The sequence below is a fragment of the Nymphaea colorata genome, chromosome 9 (assembly GCF_008831285.2).
Source record: "Nymphaea colorata isolate Beijing-Zhang1983 chromosome 9, ASM883128v2, whole genome shotgun sequence".
Lineage (NCBI taxonomy): Eukaryota > Viridiplantae > Streptophyta > Magnoliopsida > Nymphaeales > Nymphaeaceae > Nymphaea > Nymphaea colorata.
The window spans coordinates 13498652-13517296 of NC_045146.1; the positions used below are offsets into that span (position 1 = coordinate 13498652).

General features: G+C 42.3%; 3 protein-coding genes across 5 annotated transcripts; 1 reads left to right on the top strand and 2 right to left on the bottom strand.

Annotated features, from left to right (window-relative positions):
• Window positions 1-4300: 4300 nt before the first annotated feature.
• Window positions 4301-10119, top strand: LOC116260299 (uncharacterized). Its single transcript, XM_031638529.2, has 6 exons — window positions 4301-5953; window positions 7568-7623; window positions 8348-8578; window positions 8732-9023; window positions 9316-9512; window positions 9737-10119. The coding sequence occupies exons 1-6, from the start codon at window positions 4628-4630 to the stop codon at window positions 9888-9890; spliced, it is 2256 nt and encodes a 751-aa protein (XP_031494389.1). The 5' UTR covers window positions 4301-4627; the 3' UTR covers window positions 9891-10119.
• LOC116260298 (pentatricopeptide repeat-containing protein At2g17140) lies at window positions 9360-15696 on the bottom strand. Of its 3 annotated transcripts, none has more exons than XM_050079535.1 (6): window positions 13009-15696; window positions 12315-12550; window positions 12082-12228; window positions 11610-11981; window positions 11265-11299; window positions 9360-9492 (listed from the first exon to the last, which is right to left on the bottom strand). In XM_050079535.1, the coding sequence occupies exons 1-2, from the start codon at window positions 15555-15557 to the stop codon at window positions 12424-12426; spliced, it is 2676 nt and encodes an 891-aa protein (XP_049935492.1). In that variant the 5' UTR covers window positions 15558-15696; the 3' UTR covers window positions 9360-9492; window positions 11265-11299; window positions 11610-11981; window positions 12082-12228; window positions 12315-12423. The 3 variants fall into 3 exon arrangements, with proteins under 3 accessions (XP_049935492.1, XP_049935491.1, XP_031494388.1); XM_050079534.1 differs by having other exon boundaries at window positions 11472-11981; XM_031638528.2 differs by having other exon boundaries at window positions 11265-11981.
• Window positions 15697-17242: 1546 nt separating this feature from the next.
• LOC116260595 (inactive leucine-rich repeat receptor-like serine/threonine-protein kinase At1g60630) lies at window positions 17243-18347 on the bottom strand. The gene is made up of 2 exons (XM_031639048.2): window positions 17986-18347; window positions 17243-17904 (listed from the first exon to the last, which is right to left on the bottom strand). Exons 1-2 carry the CDS (start codon window positions 18284-18286, stop codon window positions 17258-17260), a joined length of 948 nt encoding a protein of 315 aa, XP_031494908.1. The 5' UTR covers window positions 18287-18347; the 3' UTR covers window positions 17243-17257.
• Window positions 18348-18645: the final 298 nt, after the last annotated feature.

An 18645-nucleotide genomic window follows, 5' to 3' on the forward strand; every position in this document is an offset into this window, starting at 1 on the left:
TGATACTTAAATTAGTTTCAGATAAATATCTTATCCAAAATCCATACAGTTTGAAAGTGGGTTCTTAATATATCACAATGTGGTGTAGATTTGGTTCGGCATTCACAAGCCACATTCATATTTAGATCGGATTCAACTTATGAATAGTGGGTCTGGCAGACTGGGAATTTCATATTACCTCAAATCTCAAATATGATGCCGACAAACATATACGTGGGCTTACATTATAAGAGTTAGGGTTTAACTTTAACTTTGCAAATGTTTACCTAACAATAAATGCGCATTTTGCGGAAAAAAAACCCCAATTTTTTATTGTACATTTTTATAGTTGGAAAAGCGTCATACCAATCACCTATTAAATAGACGGTTTACAAAAATTCCCAATTTTTTTTCGAAGGAACAATTAAAATATGTCCATGTTTGAACGATTTACATTTAGCTATCAAATAAAATAAATGGTTAAATGAAACCATTTGAACCCTGGGCCTACTGCTGTTGCTTCAATGAAAATCAACTACCATCTTAAACTTAGACATTAATTTTGAGTTATAATGGTACGATTTTTTATGCAGCAATTAAAAAATAAATGGGAAGTGCCAGCAACGTCCCATCGATGCCCTTCTGAAAGCTTCACCAAACTTCAAAGGCGTGTTTGAATGGTTGTGAAGGCACGAGACAAGTGCCACCATGCCCTTTTTCAGAATAATATTATTTAAATCTTCTGTTCATTAATTAGTATCCCTCTTCACAGATCAAAAAGTACCATATAGAATATATTTCTTATTTTATGATTTTATAGATATTAAATTCGTCTTCCAGATGTTTTCAGGTAGAGGCACCTATAAAGAATGCCGGCTTAAATGCCCACATTAATTTCTATAGTTGGACGCAACAAAACAAAAATAAGGTTATTAATCATCTTCATTGAAAATTGGGCCCAGTTGGATTTTTTTTTTTTTTTGTGTGTCGTATTTATCGCCAAATTCAAGTAGTCGGATCCGAATCCTGTCAGAGGTTGAGTTCAAGTCCCCACCCATTTGGACCTGGACCCGATCCAGCATTTACTGAGCCTACTTACTTACCAGATCTCGTCCAATTGCATTTGGATTTGGACTCATACTTCAAATTTCCAAAACTAAATCCATTTCCGCTCTTATTTTATTTACCATTTTCCGATCAAACACGTTGGGAATGGGGTTGGTCATAGGATGGACCCGGCCCGTTGACGGCCGTGTTCCTGATCGTCCGCGAATTTAGGAACAACCCAGCGGACTTCGCCACAACGCAAACAGGAAACTCATGTCAAGTCCTGTCCTCTTATAACATGCAAATAGTAATTCCTTTTCATTTTTTTAGGTCGAAAAATATGTTTTACTTGATGGAAAAAAAAAGATCATGATTTTGTTTGATTTGTGAAGATAGATAATCGTTTGAAAGTTGTCTAGGAAAAGAAAGGCCGGTTTGAAGAAAACAAATAATGTGAAACTAGCCCCAATAAACTTGGCAAGTGTTATATTCTTGTGATTTATTTGAAAAAAAAACGTCTTAAATGTGGGACTTAATGATGCATTTTTTTTTTCTTACAACTACAGTCGTCTCAGCAAGTTTCCACTGGAAGGATAATATGTTTTTTTTTTCATTTATATGAACGAAAATAAAGTGCTTAAATTATTTTCTAATTACCATTTTTCTGAAGAATAAACTTTATAACTGTTGCTATATTTCTGAGTCATTAATGAGCCCACTATTTAAGAATTTAAGGGGCAGTTGTAATAAAGGGTCTTAATATGGAAGACAATCTCTCTCAATGCATCTATGGTTTTTCCTGACTTTTTTTTTTCTTTATAAAACATAAAAATATTGAACCAGTGGCTGGTAGGTGGCTGATGCTAGTTTGAATGGTGTTTGTGCCACCCCTTGGCCTTATTTTCATGGACACGTATTATTATTTTTAGGGGTGAAGGGAGTAGCTCGAGTTTTATGCCGTCAAATAAGCGACAAAGTCTTTCAACCGGGGTTACGAGCAAGAAACAATGACTCGCTTATGTCTCTTCATTGGTCCATTATCAACGCCTAAGGGGTCTAGGAAATGATGGGGCGTGATTAATATATTAAAGCCTTTTATATAAATCCAATAAGAATGATCATACAGATCCCAAACTCATACTAAGGGTAGAAACAAGGAGTGAGTAGGTGTCATGGCTCCTTGTTAAAATTTTAAAATTATAATTCGGCCCCGACAACAAACAATTCTTAGCTATGTCCCTGATTCACACAGTTTTAAATCGTAATAGAGATGTGAAAAGATACCAAGGACAAGTTGACTCGAGATACTGATTCACCTATGGATGTTAAGACATTTTGGAGTTGGGACATGTTGTTCTTACCCAAGAAGAGACACCCGTTGCTCACCAATTTGATTAGCTAGAAATTAAACCGGAGCTTTTAGTTCGAGGTGGCATTATATAACGGAACCAATTCTGTCTTTGGCTGGATTGGATCCGTTACTTTCACACTCACGACTGGAATCATTCAAATATTGTGCGCTCAGCTCGCTTGGATTCAGTCAACTGACTAAAGGCTGCGCTTCTTAATGTAGAGCAACGAGTGTCGTCCTTTTTTATAATGTATTTTTCTTTCCTTTGTTAAGCTTTAGCATCCGGTAGAAGCTTATGTACAATATAACATAAATTTCCTTGGTGATTCAACTTGTTTCGGTCAAATTTGTTTAAGATAGAACGGAAATCATCTCATTCTACCATTTAGAAGAATGTCAAAACTCTCCTCCAACCTCTTATCCTCATAAAGTACATGTCTGATTTGAATACCTCAAAACATCAAACTCCAATGCGCTTTAACTTGCTCATTGGTGATCTTTTTTTGAAATACAAAAAGTTGAAGTCTTATGTATTTAAAACAAAAACTGACCACCTACCAGCCTCTACTCCATTTTTTGGGGCAACCCCCTCAAAAAAACTTCTAATTATTTTGTTACTTGATAAGCGGATAAGACCTAATGACCATTTCAACTTGAATAACACATACATATGACCAATCCCTCATGACCCTTTCAACTTGAATAACCTATGACCAAACCCTGGCCAGTTAGATGCACTTCTTGTTGACAACTTTTCATCGAAATAGTATAAATACAATAAAGTTTTCCAAAATTTCAATAGGTGAATACGTGTAACCTTTCTTGCTTAATTAGCATTTTTTAATTTGAATCTGTAGCCCCTTTAAAAAATAAAAATATAAGAACTTGGCATGTCCATGATTTCTAGTGTTAAATATATGTAAAATTTCTCCTATATATATATATATATATATGAAACTATAAGGTTTAAGGGCTGGATTTCATGGTCAAATTGAATAGAAACATGAAGTTTATCTCGCGTACGAGTACTGCCGCATGGCGGGGAAGACTCAGCCGGTCTTTTGCTAATTAAAAAACAAACATTGAATAAACATGCCTCCTGTCGTAAACGGCTATCTTTAGGATTTGATTCATTCAACTGCCCATACAATCTCAATGCCCCATTCTTGTTATTTTTATAATAAGATACGACCATGTTGTCTGCGTGGTGGGTTTCTTGACCAAGTCCGCAAATAACAAAAGGTTTGCTATTTTGATGATATTCATTCTTGGAACGCGATACTCATTCAAGTGATTTAAACAGTTGTAAAGCAGCTACTTAAATCAAGCAAAATATTTCGCGAATAACTATCATTATTGACTATGTATTATATGACACATAAAACATCATTCATCAACGTACACAGTAACATACTTGTCCTCAAATAGTTATTCAAACCTTTTTCCATTTATTTCAATTTGGGTTTCACCATTTAAATATACGTTTCTTACTTTTTCTTTATATGATCATCGTCATAATATTATCTAGACTCTGCTACGATTCAAACTGACCAACCCAACTGTGAGATTTTTCATGAACCTAACCATAATGAATGTAGCTTCCATGCAATTCCAGCCCAAAACTGCAGTTGCTTAGATTGGTGGGTACTTAACCGTGGCAAATACTAACAAAACGAGACTCTGAGGCAGAGAGAATGTGCGTGTGTGTGTGCATGCACGCACTCGTACAGTTGTTCATGAGATTTGGACCGGATCCAAATCCAGATTACGCAGCGTTCCAGATCTAATAAAAAGTTGTATGGATAAAAGGTCATGAGCGTAATATCTTGACCAAGGGAAAGGATTATATGGGTAGACGCGGCCGAAGCAGAAGGGCGTGGAGAGGCCGTTAGCCCTCACAATAAATCGTCGACGCCCACCGTTTTAGAGAGAGAAAGCGGTCAAAAATAACGTTCTTCTGCTTGGACTCCCTCTTGACGGAAACGGTCTCTCTCTCTCGTTCTTTCTCTTTTCTCCACCCTTTAAATGACCTGAATCGGCTAAAAGATTTCCACCATAAATCTCTCCGCTTTCTTCGATCCCCCAACTCTAATTTTTTCCTTCCTGCGTCTCCTTCTATCTCTTTCTCCCGAGAGAGGTCGATTCGTTAATCAAGTAAAGGTCTTGATCGATTCTGTCCATATTCTCCTCTCCTTTCATGTCATCGGTGAGGATCGCCTAGCAGGTCATCGCCCTAAGTCCGGTGGGGAAATGGAGATCTTGAACGGGGTTCACCTCTCCGTAGCTGAAGTGCGGAAGTTTCCTGCGAATGGTTCGGCGGAGAGAAAAGAAACAGCCGAGCCTGAGAACGGGTTTGAAGCTAAGGTTCAGGCCGGTAATCATATTCCTCTTGAAGCTGATGGCGAAAATTCAACTGGAAACCAAGATTTCAACGAAACAGAGGCGAGAGGCCCGGGAAACGGAAAGCAAGCCGGGTCTTGCAAAAGGATTCCGACCACGACAGAGCGTTCGGAGAAGATGAACGGAAGGGAAGAGGGGCTGGAGCTGTGCACCGAAAACGGACACTTGCAAAAGAGCCACAGTGCTGCTGGATTGGCAAACGGTGAAATTTCGCGGGAGAATGGATGGGACGACGTGACTTTGAACGGTACTCACGAGGCAGGAGAAAACGAAGACGGAGAAAACAAGAACCAAATGGGCGAGAAAACGTCGGAGAACGGAGGTGAAACTAGAGTCGAAGAACCCCTTGATGGTGAAATATCGCCGGAAAACGATGTTTCCGGGGGCCAGCCGGGAACCGACGAGAGCATGGGGGAGGGAAAGCTTGTGGTCGTTCCTCACTCAAAGCTTCCAAGGCCAGAGCCACCCCGCGGCTCCACAGATCCGGAAGAGGCCCGTCACTTCGAGAGGTCACAATCGGAGCCAGCCGACTCGGGATCAATCGGGCGGTTCTTCCGGGAGCGATCGTCGGCCCTCCTTAAGCGATTCTCGTCGTCGACCGGCGATTCCGCCGAGGTGATCGACGGCGTCAACCAGTTCCATCTCCCCGGGCTGAAGGTGACCGTCTACCTGAAGCCACAGGGCCCAGAACTCCGCGGGCGAGTGACCTTCTTCTCGAGGTCGGGGTGCCGCGACTGCACCGCTGTGAGGACCTTCTTCTGCGAGAAGCGGCTGAGGTTCGTGGAGATCAACATCGACGTGTTTCCCGCGAGAGAGGAGGAACTCGTACAGCGGACGGGGAGCAGCGCGGTGCCGGCGATCTTCTTCAACGAGAAGCTGCTGGGGGGCCTCGTGGCGCTCAACTCGCTCAGGAACAGCGGGGAGTTCGATCGGAGGCTAGCCGAGATGATCGCCGACCGGTGCCCGGAGACCGCGCCAGCCCCGCCCATCTACGGGTTCGACGACGAGCCCGGGCCCGAGCAACGGCCCGACGTCCTGGCCGAGGTTGTGGCGGTGCTTAGGCACCGGCTGCCGATTCAGGACCGTCTGATGAGGATGAAGATCGTCAGGAATTGCTTCTCCGGGAGCGAGGCCGTCGAGGCGCTCATCGAGCACCTGGATTGCGGCAGGAAGAAGGTACACCCGCCCTCCCCTTCTCTCTCGCTTCCTCTGGGTCAACATTGGTTTCCCCATTTTATCGTGATATATTGAAACTTTCGATTTGAAAATCACGTTATTTTAAATACCCATGTTTGTTTGCCTTCTAAATTCGACGTCAATTTTGAGAGGAAAAGGAAGCTGCTTGTTTTTATCATGGGGAGGATTTGATGGCGCTAGTCTAGTGTGTGGCAGACCAAGCGCATGGAGAGTGCCTAATTGCGATGGCGGCCTCTCGATGTGGTCTGGCCCGCGGTGGGGGCACGGTTCGAAGACAAAAGATAGGTCCAAGAGAATCAGGTGGATTTAGGCTTGACCCACTGGCTCGGTGTTGGCCGGGCGAAAGCCTTTTTTTAGGGCAAAGGGCTCGGTCAGGCGAGTCTCGTGCTGTCCGACCCTCTCCGCATGTGGCTCCTTTCGACGCGCCGTTTGGTGCGAAGAGTCTTTCCCCAGAAAAGCGTTCGTCACGCGACGGGCCTTGCTCTGTTATTATATTAAACGAACACGGTCCTTTCAGATTCTCGCCTCCTTTTTCTCTCGGTTGGTTTTGACGACCGCTCCCTCTCGTTGAAAAAGAATTCACACCCGAGACGCTTTACAAGGGTTTTATCGATGAGGTCATCCGGGGGAGATTAGGTTTAGCCGTATGGAAGTCCACTCTTTTGTCGTCGGAGAAATCCATGTCCGTCACCGTCAACTGGCGTGAGGGACGGTGCCATTAGGCTTCAGTCTTACTTGGTTGACCTGGGGAAGCTTTGCCCTCCACTTCATCGGATAGCGACAAGACAGGAGGGAATCGGGTTTGGGCTCGCCAACCACTTAGCTCAGTTTAGGGTCCGGAAAATCCAACCAAATTCAACAAGTTTTCGAAAAGATTTTAAGATTTGAATTAATCGAACCAGAATATGTCAATCCAAAATTATGAATTTTCTCGAAAGAACCCAAAATTTAAAAAATGATAAGTGAGAAACTTTTGAGAAATAATTTTTGGGCTCTTGATAAGCCCAGGAGTTCTGGCTTTAGAATTGTTTTCTTTCTGATTCTTCTCTTTGCAAACCCAGTATTCTGCATTGATGAGATGCAATTCATGATTCTTTCATTTTTTTTCCCTAACTAGACAAGAAGTAGTAAATATTTACCTCATTTTCCCTCACGATGTGCCTGGGATATCTCACGAAGTGCTTTGGCTTTTTATGACAAAAAAGAAAACCTGCACGCCCTTTACATTTTCAACCAGGGCGAAGGGAGAAACTTTGCGAGAAAAGCGCGCACAACCTAACCTTCTCGCTAAAGTTTTAATGGTATTGATCAAACAAGGGCCTTACATAACTTGGACTGTTATTCTTGAGGCCAGACCATTCCGCTCTACTTGTTCATTAACTATTCTTTTAAACGCTTGAATAAACGAGGTAATATTGCGTGTGATTGAAAAGGGAATTTTTCTACTTGAAGATCGAGAGCCAAATATAAATTGATAGGCAGTTTCTTGATAACGTATATTGATGGGCATGCTTTTTAGTTTTTACGAGGAGTTAGCGCTGCAACTTGTGGAATGCTACTGGTTAACAACTGATGGTCCTTCTCGTGTTGTAGGCAATCGAGGTGGCCAGAGAGCTTGCGAGGAAGCATTTCTTTCACCACGTGTTCCAGTAATCTCTCTCTCTCTCTCTCTCTCTCTGGTAAATGGACGGCCAGCCAGAATTTGAAAATTAATGTAGTATAATGCCTAGTACGATACCATTCTGAAAACCATCCAAAGAAAACTTTCAGAATCTTCTAGAAATTGGGATGCTTTCAATATGCAAAACCTTATGGCACTAATTTCAAAAATAGAGAAAAAAAGTTGAGCTGCCAACAAAACTTTTGTAAACAGTATATTCTGTTTTTAACAAATGGAACAAAAAATGTCGCGAGGTGGAAATATGGCAAGAGGAACGGTCTCATCTCCGCCGAAAATTTCGGGATTCTTTCAATATGCAAAATCTCATATGCACCAATTTCAAAAATAAAGAAAAAAAATTGAGATGCCAACAAATCTTTTCCGACAGCATTCCATTTTTGGCAAATGTAACAAAATGTTTGCGCAAGGGAAAAATGACAAGGAACAGTCTCATGTCCCTGAAAAATGAAAATTTGTTGAAAAATGTAAAATTCCTTTTTTCTATGAATACCGGAGCCCCAGCTTTATAGCCGTCTTTATAAGTATTGACAGTAAATCTGAGGCAAAGAAAACGAGAACGATGTCGTCTTTAAACTAGAAAGGCACTTACATTTCTTACTGTTCTTTGTGCTGGAAATCGGCTGATTTGAGAATGCTACTTCACATACGCGGGCTCATCTGATATCAGACTTTCATCTGCTGTGTGGCTGCAGGGAGAATGACTTCGAGGACGGGAACCATTTCTATCGTTTCCTGGAGCACGAGCAATTCATACCTAAATGTTTCAACTACCGGAACTCCCCCAACGACGACGAGCCGAAGCCAGCAATCCAAGTAGGTCAGAGGCTCACCAAGATCATGACCGCCATACTGGAAAGCTATGCATCGAATGACCGACGACACATTGACTATGTCCGCATAAGCACGAGTGAAGAGTTCCGGAGGTCACAATCCCCACTTTGCTTCTTTTTCCTTCTTTCATAATGGAGTAGACATGGTTTTCAGCTTATGATTTGAATCCAAACTAAATCATGAACTCAAATTCTGAGCACAGCATTGTTGAGAAAGACTCTAACAGAGGATTTTTAGTTTTGCAGATATGTAAATCTTATCGAGGACCTGCAACGAGTTGATATGTTGTCCCTATCCGTCGATGAAAGGCTGGTCTTCTTCTTAAACCTATACAATGCCATGGTCATCCACGCACTCATAAGGATGGGAAGGCCGGAAGGGGTAATGGACCGAAGAGCACTCTTCCATGAGTTCCAGTACCTAATCGGCGGCCAGCCTTACTCCCTCTCGGCCATAAAAAACGGCATTCTTAGGTGCAACAGGCGGCAGCCATATTCGCTGGCTAAACCATTTGGTGGGTCAGACAAACGCCTACAGGTACTTGCTTACATCCTCGATAATTAAAATGAGACTCCCCGTGGGTTGCCCACGTCTCTAAGATGCTAATAACTGGCAAAGGTTATAAAATTGAACCTTGTCAAGGGTCGTTGGACATACGACCCAACTTCAATCCAAGTCTTCCATACTCAGCAGCAGCATGTTACCAAATTTAAGCTTTTGCAGGGTCTTGTACAGGCTGAGACAAGTTTATAATGTATTACTTCCTGTACTACCTTACCTTGTGTACAGTGTACGCATGCGTGATTGAATGGTAATTTTCTCCTTTCAGCTGGCGCTCCCCAAACCGAATCCCCTCATCCATTTTGGACTTTGTGACGGCACTAGATCTAGCCCCAGGGTCCGGTTTTTCTCGGCAGAAAGCATCGAGGCGGAGTTGAGATATGCAACCAGGGAGTTCTTCCGCGAGGACGGTGTAGAAGTAGACCTAGAGAAGAGGACTGTGTACCTGAGCAAAATAATCAAATGGTAAGTTGTTTCGCATCAGTACGAACTGCCTACATTAAAAGAACCTAATGAGGGAACTCATCTGCCAAGCTCAAATACTCATATCAATACCAACGGGACTAAATTGATACTAGATCTCGAATCATCTGTTCGTTGGCCATATTTGGATGCATGAACTTGGTTACGTAAGCACATCATTTGTTTTATCCATTTCGTGAACTAATTTCGCTGCTTCTTATTCTCAGGTACACTGCAGATTTTGGCCAGGATAGAGCCCTGCTAAACTGGGTCCTCAACTATTTGGATGCAACAAAGGCTGGTCTCTTGACCCACCTAATTGGTGATGGTGCCCCTTTCAATATCGTCTACATGAACTACGATTGGTCATTAAATGTATGAGCCATTTGCACCTGCAAAAGATATTCGTATGGTAGAAACCAGATGCAGAACAATTGTTGATGGTAGTTGCTCTGTGCAAACTGATTGCAGACACACCACTCAAACAAAAGTAAGACCATATAAAAGGCTTGATGTTGTACATACTAGCGTGGATTTTGTAACTTGCGTGCATAGAATTGCAGGTATATCATATGATAAAATTTGTGAAATGAAATGAGTTAATGATGAATGGGTTGTTAAGCTCGTCTCGTAAAGGAAGGCGATTGGCCATACACAGTTTTCACACTCTTTACCTCATTTTGATCACAAATATGGCTGCTGAGGCATTGGTTCGTTATTCATTCAAAAACTTGAACTCATAAAATAATCTCGGCAAGCAGAATACAACCAGGAGCTGCTCACCGCAGCTAAATTAGTATAAGATTATCAGTTAATAAGTAAAGTGCTTTACATCACGGAATCAATATACGGCAATTTTAACTATTTTCATTTCATGTAATGCCTAGGAGAGTATAAATTCTCAAGGTCCAGTCACTTTACCCATTACAAAGACGTGGTGTAGTTGAATACATAAGATTGTTTTCCGTTCACCGCGCCTGAAGGGAACGTCTCCCATGATCCCATCTCAAGTTCAACAGACCAAGCAGGCAAGGGGATGTGGCTTCTTTGGGTGCTTGAATAAGTCTCCTCGTTCCAAAACTAAACGAATATGGAAGAGTGGTCTGTTGCTAACCGTCAGTAATTCTTGAACACATTCCTCCCCAATCCTCATCCCTTAATGTGGAATACTGAATTATGTGATGGAACCTTGGTTTTTCAAATTGAGACATTCTGAATCATCGAAACTTGTGTTCTAAGAAACACGCACAATCTATCCTGAAGTATGCATATCAAGTATATGGAAATGCATATCAAGTATATGGAAGCCATGTACCGCTCTACATGCATATTTCAGTTTCTACTATGGTACATGTCTCTCTGAAGTGATTTGTGCATGGTGACCACGCTGCAGTTATTGGGTTCTTCCTTTCAAAACAAAAGGTAACCAAGTTGCTTTCTGTAGATAGTTAAAAAAAGTGAACCATCGAAGCGATCCAAGTCAGACTGGGACTACGTACTACGCGAATCAATGAAACGCAAGCGCCTATACTATATATGAAGCTACGCAAATAGTTTATACCCATCTGTTGACTTGTCGACCAGAAGGCCTGGGTTGCCAACCTTTGTATATTAGAAGATTCTTTCATTAAAAAAAATTACAATGAAAGAATTATATTTGGCTAAATTCAAAACACGTCATTGAAAAAAAAAATAACAGGCTTTTATTTTTCCGGAACAAGATATTTCAGGAGAGTTGCTTAAAGTGCATATTACCTGCTACTTTGTTAGGCCAAGTCGCTTCAGTTTACCTGAAAGAGAAAAACCAAAGATAATCAACGTATTATCACATGCTGTCACTAATCCGTCCGACAATAAGAACATGTAGATAGCAAATATCAACTCGAGGGAAACCAAGAACCTCCAATCTACAGTTTGAAGTTGAAAACCAATCTACTTTATCATCTAATTACCTTTACTCACCTTGTAAGAAGGAGAATAATATGAGCTCCCAATAGGCGCACCCAAATTGTTCAGTAAGAAAAACATACATACAAAAGGCCTTCAATATGGAGGACATGAAATTAAGCAGCTTAAACCATTTAATATGGTAAAGAGCACCTTCATCAGTGACAAGAAAAAGGCAATGCCTCGTCAATGGATCCCATCCCAGCACGTTGTTCACAATCTCCCAACAAGAAGAATGCCAGCAAGAATCAGCAGATCGACTATCTTCACCATGCACAAAAAATTTAGCATATCCTCAAATCGCATTTATCACCAAATATGTCCAGCAAGAGGACAACCATTTAAGTCGTCTTCCCCGAAGCCATCAATTCAATCACACAGATGGTTACAAATATCTTCTCTTCTGTATAGCAGACGGTAGGAGAATAGAACTATTACTATACAGCATGTATCGAGGTTGACTAAATATCTTGTCCTCTGACGCACAAAGAGCCTCATTTTAGTGACGAAGCTCATCCACCAACACTTACCACAAAAGATGGGGAAAAACAAGTCAACAGTCGAGTCATTTAAGGATAATACAACTGAAACAAGTTAACAAAGATGATCGAAAGTTGATACATACCGAGGAATAGACTTCATAAAATTCGAGCGACGGCATTGACTTTTTAGTTACTCAGGTGACCCTATCTTCAGGTTACCCATGCATTCAAGATACAGTTCTGAGTTGACGGACGGTTTGATTCCACAGTACCACGTCTTTCCATTTGTCCTGAGAAAAAATCAGAATTTCAATCTGTCTGATGGTACCGCAAGATCTATTTTAAACGTTTTTCTAGTAGGAAATGAATTCTTCACCTTTTAAAATGCTAAATAGCATTAATGGGCTTCAACCTTGAGGAAGAAAGGCACACATCAGTTTTCCTCTTCTGTGACATAAATTTCTCCTCATGGAAAACGAAGCATATTATCCAACATCCACCCAGTTATCAAGATTGTCGTTCTTCTCTGCCAGAAAGCTTGTTATGGTTCCCTGACCCCAACCTTTTCGTACTCGTTTGAGCAACTTCAGCACAATTAGACCCCCATCATCTCTGGAGAAGAGAAAAATGTTTCTTATGATATCAAAACCACCTCATAAAAATACTCTAACCCACAAAATATGATAGCATTGAAACCCTACGAAGCTCTACAACAAAACCTGAGCACGGTTCTTTCTTTATGATGAAGGGTAAATAACACTATCAATTCCGTAACATAAGGGAAAGAAGAAAAGCATGAACTGGAGAGACCCACAAGGTTTACACCTAGGATATCACGCCATCATGAGCGTGTAATGGAAGACAACACCGAATCAAGTGTGGCTGTTTTTACCGGAAGAAGTCTAAAGCATACTTCACGAAGCAGAGCAATAAGTTCGAACAGAAATTAGATAGCTCAATCTTGTTAACCAAAAGAACGGTTTCTTTCGCAGCAATAAATAAATTAATAGGCTAAACCCGTGGCAACATCAGAAATCTAAACTAAAGGAAAACAATAAATTTGTGCATACCGGAGCAGTAAGGACTGCCAATCGCTAGTGCTTAATTTGTTTTCCTTTCCCCGTGCGTTTTGCAGTATATTTGATCGAACAGGACGTACGGCAGTTCCAATATTTTCATTCAAATCCTCATAGCGAGCAGCCATATCCATCATAGTTTCTGCAAGTTTATCGGCCTCTTGTTTGTTTCCCTCCTTGCCTAATGCATCAATTAGTGGCATAAAAGCAGCAGGATCAAATACATAACCTCTATCTACCAACTTTTTTAATGTCAACTGTGTATCATCCAACTTGTTTGCTTCACACAGTCCCTTGATCAAACTAGTGTATGAGAACCCTTCAAGGGTGCACCCACTCCGCATAAGCATTTCAAGAAGGTTTTGTGCATCCACAAACCTACCCGCCGCACAGAACTTCTCAAACATCAGTTGGTGAAGGACTTTCTTCTGGTAACAGAAATTGTGTGCCAGCTCAGAAACCTTCTCAGCCGCTTCAAAATCCTGAATATCACAGAATGCTTTCAACAGTATTTTGAATGACATAATATTAGGAATAATTCCCCGACCGAGCATCTCATCGAAGACTGATGCAGCTTCCATCACCTTCCCTCCTTCACACAAAGATTTAATAAGACAATTATAGCTAAAAGCATCAGGAAGAAGCTTGCCGTTTTTCATATTATTTATCAAGCTGTGAATCTCCATAACCTTGCCTTTACTGGCCAGACCCCACATCAATGAATTGTAGCTTCTAACACTAGGATCACAACCATTTATTTCCATTTCAATAAGAACCTGATGAGCAGCTGAGACCTTACCATGCTTCGCAAAGCCATCAATGAATGTGTCATAGATGACACGGTCAGGAACGATACCATTATCCATCATCTCCACAAATTTCTTCTTGGCTTCATCAAACTTTCCAGCTTTCAACAAACCATCGATCAAGGTAGAATAGGTCACCACGTCTGGATGACATTTATCACCGTAACAACCGTCCACTAATCCAAGAACCACATTCTCAAGGTCACCGAGAGCGGCAGCTCCATGATCCCACATTCCACCGGCAATTTTCATTGCCTTATCCAATTTCCCAGTTTTACACAGGCCATCAATCATTATATTGCAAGTGATTGTATCTGGACGATGGCCTTTTTCATTCATCTTCTTCAACAACAGCTCTGCCTCTGAGGCCCTTCCTTCCTTCCACAGGCTCTTCAGCAATATATTGTAAGTATAAGCTGTTGGGAAACATCCATTTCTTTGCATCTCATTTAGCACTTCGTAGGTCAGTGAGACCCTTCCTTTACTGCAATATCCGTTAAGCAGTGTGTTATATGAAACCTTATCTGGAATGATTCCGTTATTTCTCATTGTATCCATCAGAACTCGTGCATCCATAAACATGCCTGCCTTACATAATCCATCTATAAGGATGTTGTACATATGTAAATTCGGCGCAATACCATCGTCTGTCATTTCTTTCAAAACAATCTGAGATTCACACAATCGCCCTTTTCTCAGGAGACCGTACACCCATATACTATAACTCTCTAGAGTCCTCAGAAGTCCAAGCTTCTTCATCAAACCGACAATTTTTTCAGCTTTAGCCAAATCCCCAGCCTTACAGAAACCATCTAGCATTATATTTAATGTGACATGATTGGGCAAAGGTAAACCTTCTTCCAACTGCATGTCGATGAATATTTTAGAAGCTTCCAAAAGCTTACCTCCCCTACAGAGCATGGTGATTCTAGAATTAAAAGTAACAATATCAGGAGAAAAACCATCAGAACACATCATGTCCCATACTTTTTCAGCTTCATTCACTTTATTCTCTCTACAAAACCCAGAAAGAAGGGTATTGTAAATAACTCGATTAGGCCGGCATCCATGCCGTTCCATGTCATCAAGGAGCTCAAAAGCATGAGCGGTGCACCCAGACCTGCAGTAGGCGCGTGCCAGGAGGCCGTAGGTGAAGGAATTGGGAGATAACCCTTTAACGGACATTTTCTCAAGCAATTGGCGGGCGTCGTCGACGCGCCCAAAATCAGCAAGCGCAGACATCAGCAAATTAAGAGTGGTCGTGTCCGGAAAGAACCCTGAGCGGAGCATGTCAGAATAGATGGCAGGGATGGGCTCCGGCCGACCGTGGCGGAGGAGAGCACGGAGAAGGTAGGTGTACGCCCGATGAGGCGGCTGAGAGCCGGGAAAGTCGGATCGGAGGGACTGGAAAGCAGAAAGGGCAGCATCGAGGATGGAGGGGTCGGAAGTAGGATCGGTAGTTATGGCCGCCATTTGGGTTATGACGGTGGAAAGAGCAGGGACGGCAAAATCTGGCGGGAGGCGGGAGAGAAGTTGCCGGAGGTGTTGGAGTTGCGGGAGCATTCTAGAGAGGGACAGAATGCGAGTGATGACTGAGACAGATAACAAGGGGGGAGGGGTCGGATCCTGCTTGTCGAAGAGGAACTTGAAGAAGCGCCATGCAAATTCGGGGCTGTGGGCGTTCGAGATGAGAGTCTTGGCCAGGTCCGGCGGCTGGCGAAGGGGAGGCTTCGCCATGATGGGTGCCGCTCCTGCTTCGTTGCCGGTCCTCCGATCCTTCTTCTCCCCTTCTTTCTTCTTCTTCCCGCCCGCCAAAGATCCCTCCGATGGGGGAGAGTGGGAGACGCAGAGCAGAGAGGAAAGAGAGACGAGAGAAAGCGCGCAAAACTTAAAAATCCCGGGAAATAATAAGGATGCATGGCAGTTTTGAGAGACACGTCCAAGAAAATCAAATAATTAGAATTTAGAAACACGACCATGAACAGGAGGGAGAGAGAAACTTGAGGATCAATACGAATTATTTTTCCTATAGTTTTAATTCCTTTCTATAAATTAAGTTTATCATATAACCTTACCTATAACTTTGAATTTTGCGTAAAGGTACTTCTTAACAAAAACAAACTCATACTAGCACCTTCAATATCCACGAACCTACTTTAATTTATATGCTAAAACGAATCGTCGTTCTATTTATTTTGAATTCATATACGGGTATTTGATTGTCACAATGATAATCTTCGACTTGGTCACTTGAGATCTTAGAATGTTACATAATATAGGGGAATTCATGTCACTGCTTTCTAATAAGGATCTTAAATCTTGTTTGATTCTTGTAAACACTACTCTTATGGTAGCACTGGGATTTGGATGTTATCAATTGGTTTTGGGACAGGATTGTTGGTTGTTCCCTCCTCTCCCCCCTTTTATCTTTCTATTCATTAAATTTTATTTCATTTTAGATTTTATCATGATTGTTTTAAAGGATTAGCGAAAAAATGAAGGTTATTCTTAGGAAAGCTGGTAAAGTTTGCTATTTACTTCTTGTTTGAAATGATTTCTATATTTTTTGTATTTGAGAACTTGACCTCTCCAACAATATAAAATAATTTTCACTTCCATTCTCCTAATCTCTGCGCTCTGTTACAAATTTGTCACTGATTAGACTCTTGTTCCTCTTTTTATGATCGAGCTACGGGTGAAGCAAGAGATCATTCTGTTGGTATGGTATGACATGTATATCGAGCAGATTAACCATATCGGACTTGCTGGATTTTGAAATATGGATCTGGGCAGGATGTAGACGCACTTTATTTATGTGATAGTAGCAGCGAATTGTAACTGATTGAAGACCTTTTGTATGATTATCCGCTGGTTTGTATGCGGAAGGAGGTACGGTGAGGGGTTTGGTGTAGTGTGTGGCAGAGCCAAAATTTTTTAATTAAGGGACATTAAGAGTTCAAATTTTAAATTTTATGAAGGAATTTATACATAAATAAATGAAAAAAAATACCATAATCTTGAGTTGTATGCGCCGTTGCTCATGATATTTATATATAAATTGATACTTTGGTAATTTTAAAAAATGTCCTTTATAGTCATTTTATATTTTGCTATTTTCATTTTTGCCTTTACAAAAAATTTACTTTTTCAATATAAACAGAAAATGTTTTAGTCATTAATTATACTGACGCATGACAATTTATGCACTAATATGGCGCATATTACCAAGCTTACTTAACTACACCATATTGATTAGGCACATCCTGCCAGTGGCTGGTTGTTGGCTTGGAGTAAGATGGTCATCAATGCATTGAGCAAGCTGATAAAGTCCTGGAGGCTGTGAAGAATTGGCTCTTTTTTTTTCATGTTTACTTGAGAGAATTGCCCTTCAAGGTCATCTTCTGACCTTCTTTTAAGGTTCTGCCTTGCTTTGAGACTTAGTGAACTTGTGATTGCCATGTTATGCTATGTCCGTTGCATGTTGCAAGTAGTGGGACAAGAAAGACCTCGTGGGTCAAGAAAGACCTCGCCTCGTGGATCATCTTCAGCACGTCCCTCATGGCCGGGCGGTTCTCCGGCACCGGGCCGACGCACGACATTGCTATGTTGAGGAGGACCACCAGTTTGTCTTCGGGGCCTTCAGCTTCTGACGCATGATCTTCCGAAGCGCAGCCGAAGTCCGTCTCAGCTTCCCGGACTGACCTAACCCACTTGGGAATATCCACCCCCGGATTCTGGACCATATCCTGGAAGGGCGTTTTCCCTGTGAGGAGTTCCAGCAGGAGGACCCCGAAACTGTAGACATCAGTTTTTGTGGTGTAGTTTTTCATGGAGCCCCTGCACTCCGGGGGCCTGTAGAAGACGGATGAACCTTCGTCGAGTCCATCGGGCTTGAAGGCCGCCAGTCCATAGTCGGTGGCACATGACTCAAAATCAGGGCCGAGTAGGATGTTGGAGGATTTGAGGTTGCCATGGACGATGCCGGCGACTTGGTGGAGGTAAACAAGTGCAGTGGCTAGGTCTTCTGCTATTATTTTCAGGCAGGACGTCCAGTGAAGTGGCTTTCCACCGGCGGGTCTTGTTCCTGCAGAGTCACGGATTCAGATGAAGTTGAAAGAAGAAAGCCAGGCATTTATCCAAAAATTTTGGAGCCTTCTATCCTTACCATGAATGAGGGAGAAGAGACTGCCATTGGGGAAGTAGTCATAGACGAGCAGCCTCTCCTCCTTGGCCTGGAAGTAGGCCCTGAGTGGCACCACGTTGGGGTGCTTGAGCTGCCCCAGCGCTTCCATCTGCCTAGCGAACTCCTCCGGTCCAGGATTTCTGGAGTTCTTGAGCCGCTTCACTGTGACGATGAAACCGCTCTCCATCACCGCCTTGTAGGTGCTGCCCATCGTCCCTCTCCCCAGAATCTCCGCTGCTGCCTTCAGCAGCGCGTACATCCCCTGAACCCCTCCGCAGAACATCAATCAAACTGCCGATCCCTTCTGCCTCCCACGGGAAGCCCCTGCTCTTTTCCCTGTCTCCTACTTCCCCAATCTGAAACTGAATCCAAACCCCACTGATTAATTGAAGTCCGCAATATAAATTCAACAAGGGTCAGAGCCGCCGCCATCTTCCGTCGTCTGTCCTAACCTTCGGTCTCGGTAGGTGCGGCGTTTTCTCATAGTCATATTTTGTTTAATGGACACGTGAAACAGAAATGAGCGCTTCTTTCCCCACGCGATCTCCGTGCCCACTTCACGTTCAAACCGTCACTCACCGCAAGGTCTCCCCCGCACTCGACTCCCCAAACGTGGACGAGTTCGCAAACTTATAGGCTTTT

Bases quoted from the DNA above. Each gene is read 5' to 3' on its own strand.
- LOC116260299 (XM_031638529.2), top strand. From the start codon at position 4,628: ATGGAGATCTTGAACGGGGTTCACCTCTCCGTAGCTGAAGTGCGGAAG. The intron at 7,624-8,347 runs GTAATCTCTCTC...GTGTGGCTGCAG, and splicing joins TTCTTTCACCACGTGTTCCA to GGAGAATGACTTCGAGGACG. The intron at 9,513-9,736 runs GTAAGTTGTTTC...TCTTATTCTCAG, and splicing joins CTGAGCAAAATAATCAAATG to GTACACTGCAGATTTTGGCC.
- LOC116260298 (XM_050079535.1), bottom strand. From the start codon at position 15,557: ATGGCGAAGCCTCCCCTTCGCCAGCCGCCGGACCTGGCCAAGACTCTC. The intron at 12,551-13,008 runs GTATGCACAAAT...TCTCTTCTCCAG, and splicing joins TGGCAGTCCTTACTGCTCCG to AGATGATGGGGGTCTAATTG.
- LOC116260595 (XM_031639048.2), bottom strand. From the start codon at position 18,286: ATGTTCTGCGGAGGGGTTCAGGGGATGTACGCGCTGCTGAAGGCAGCA. The intron at 17,905-17,985 runs GTAAGGATAGAA...GTGACTCTGCAG, and splicing joins TCTCTTCTCCCTCATTCATG to GAACAAGACCCGCCGGTGGA.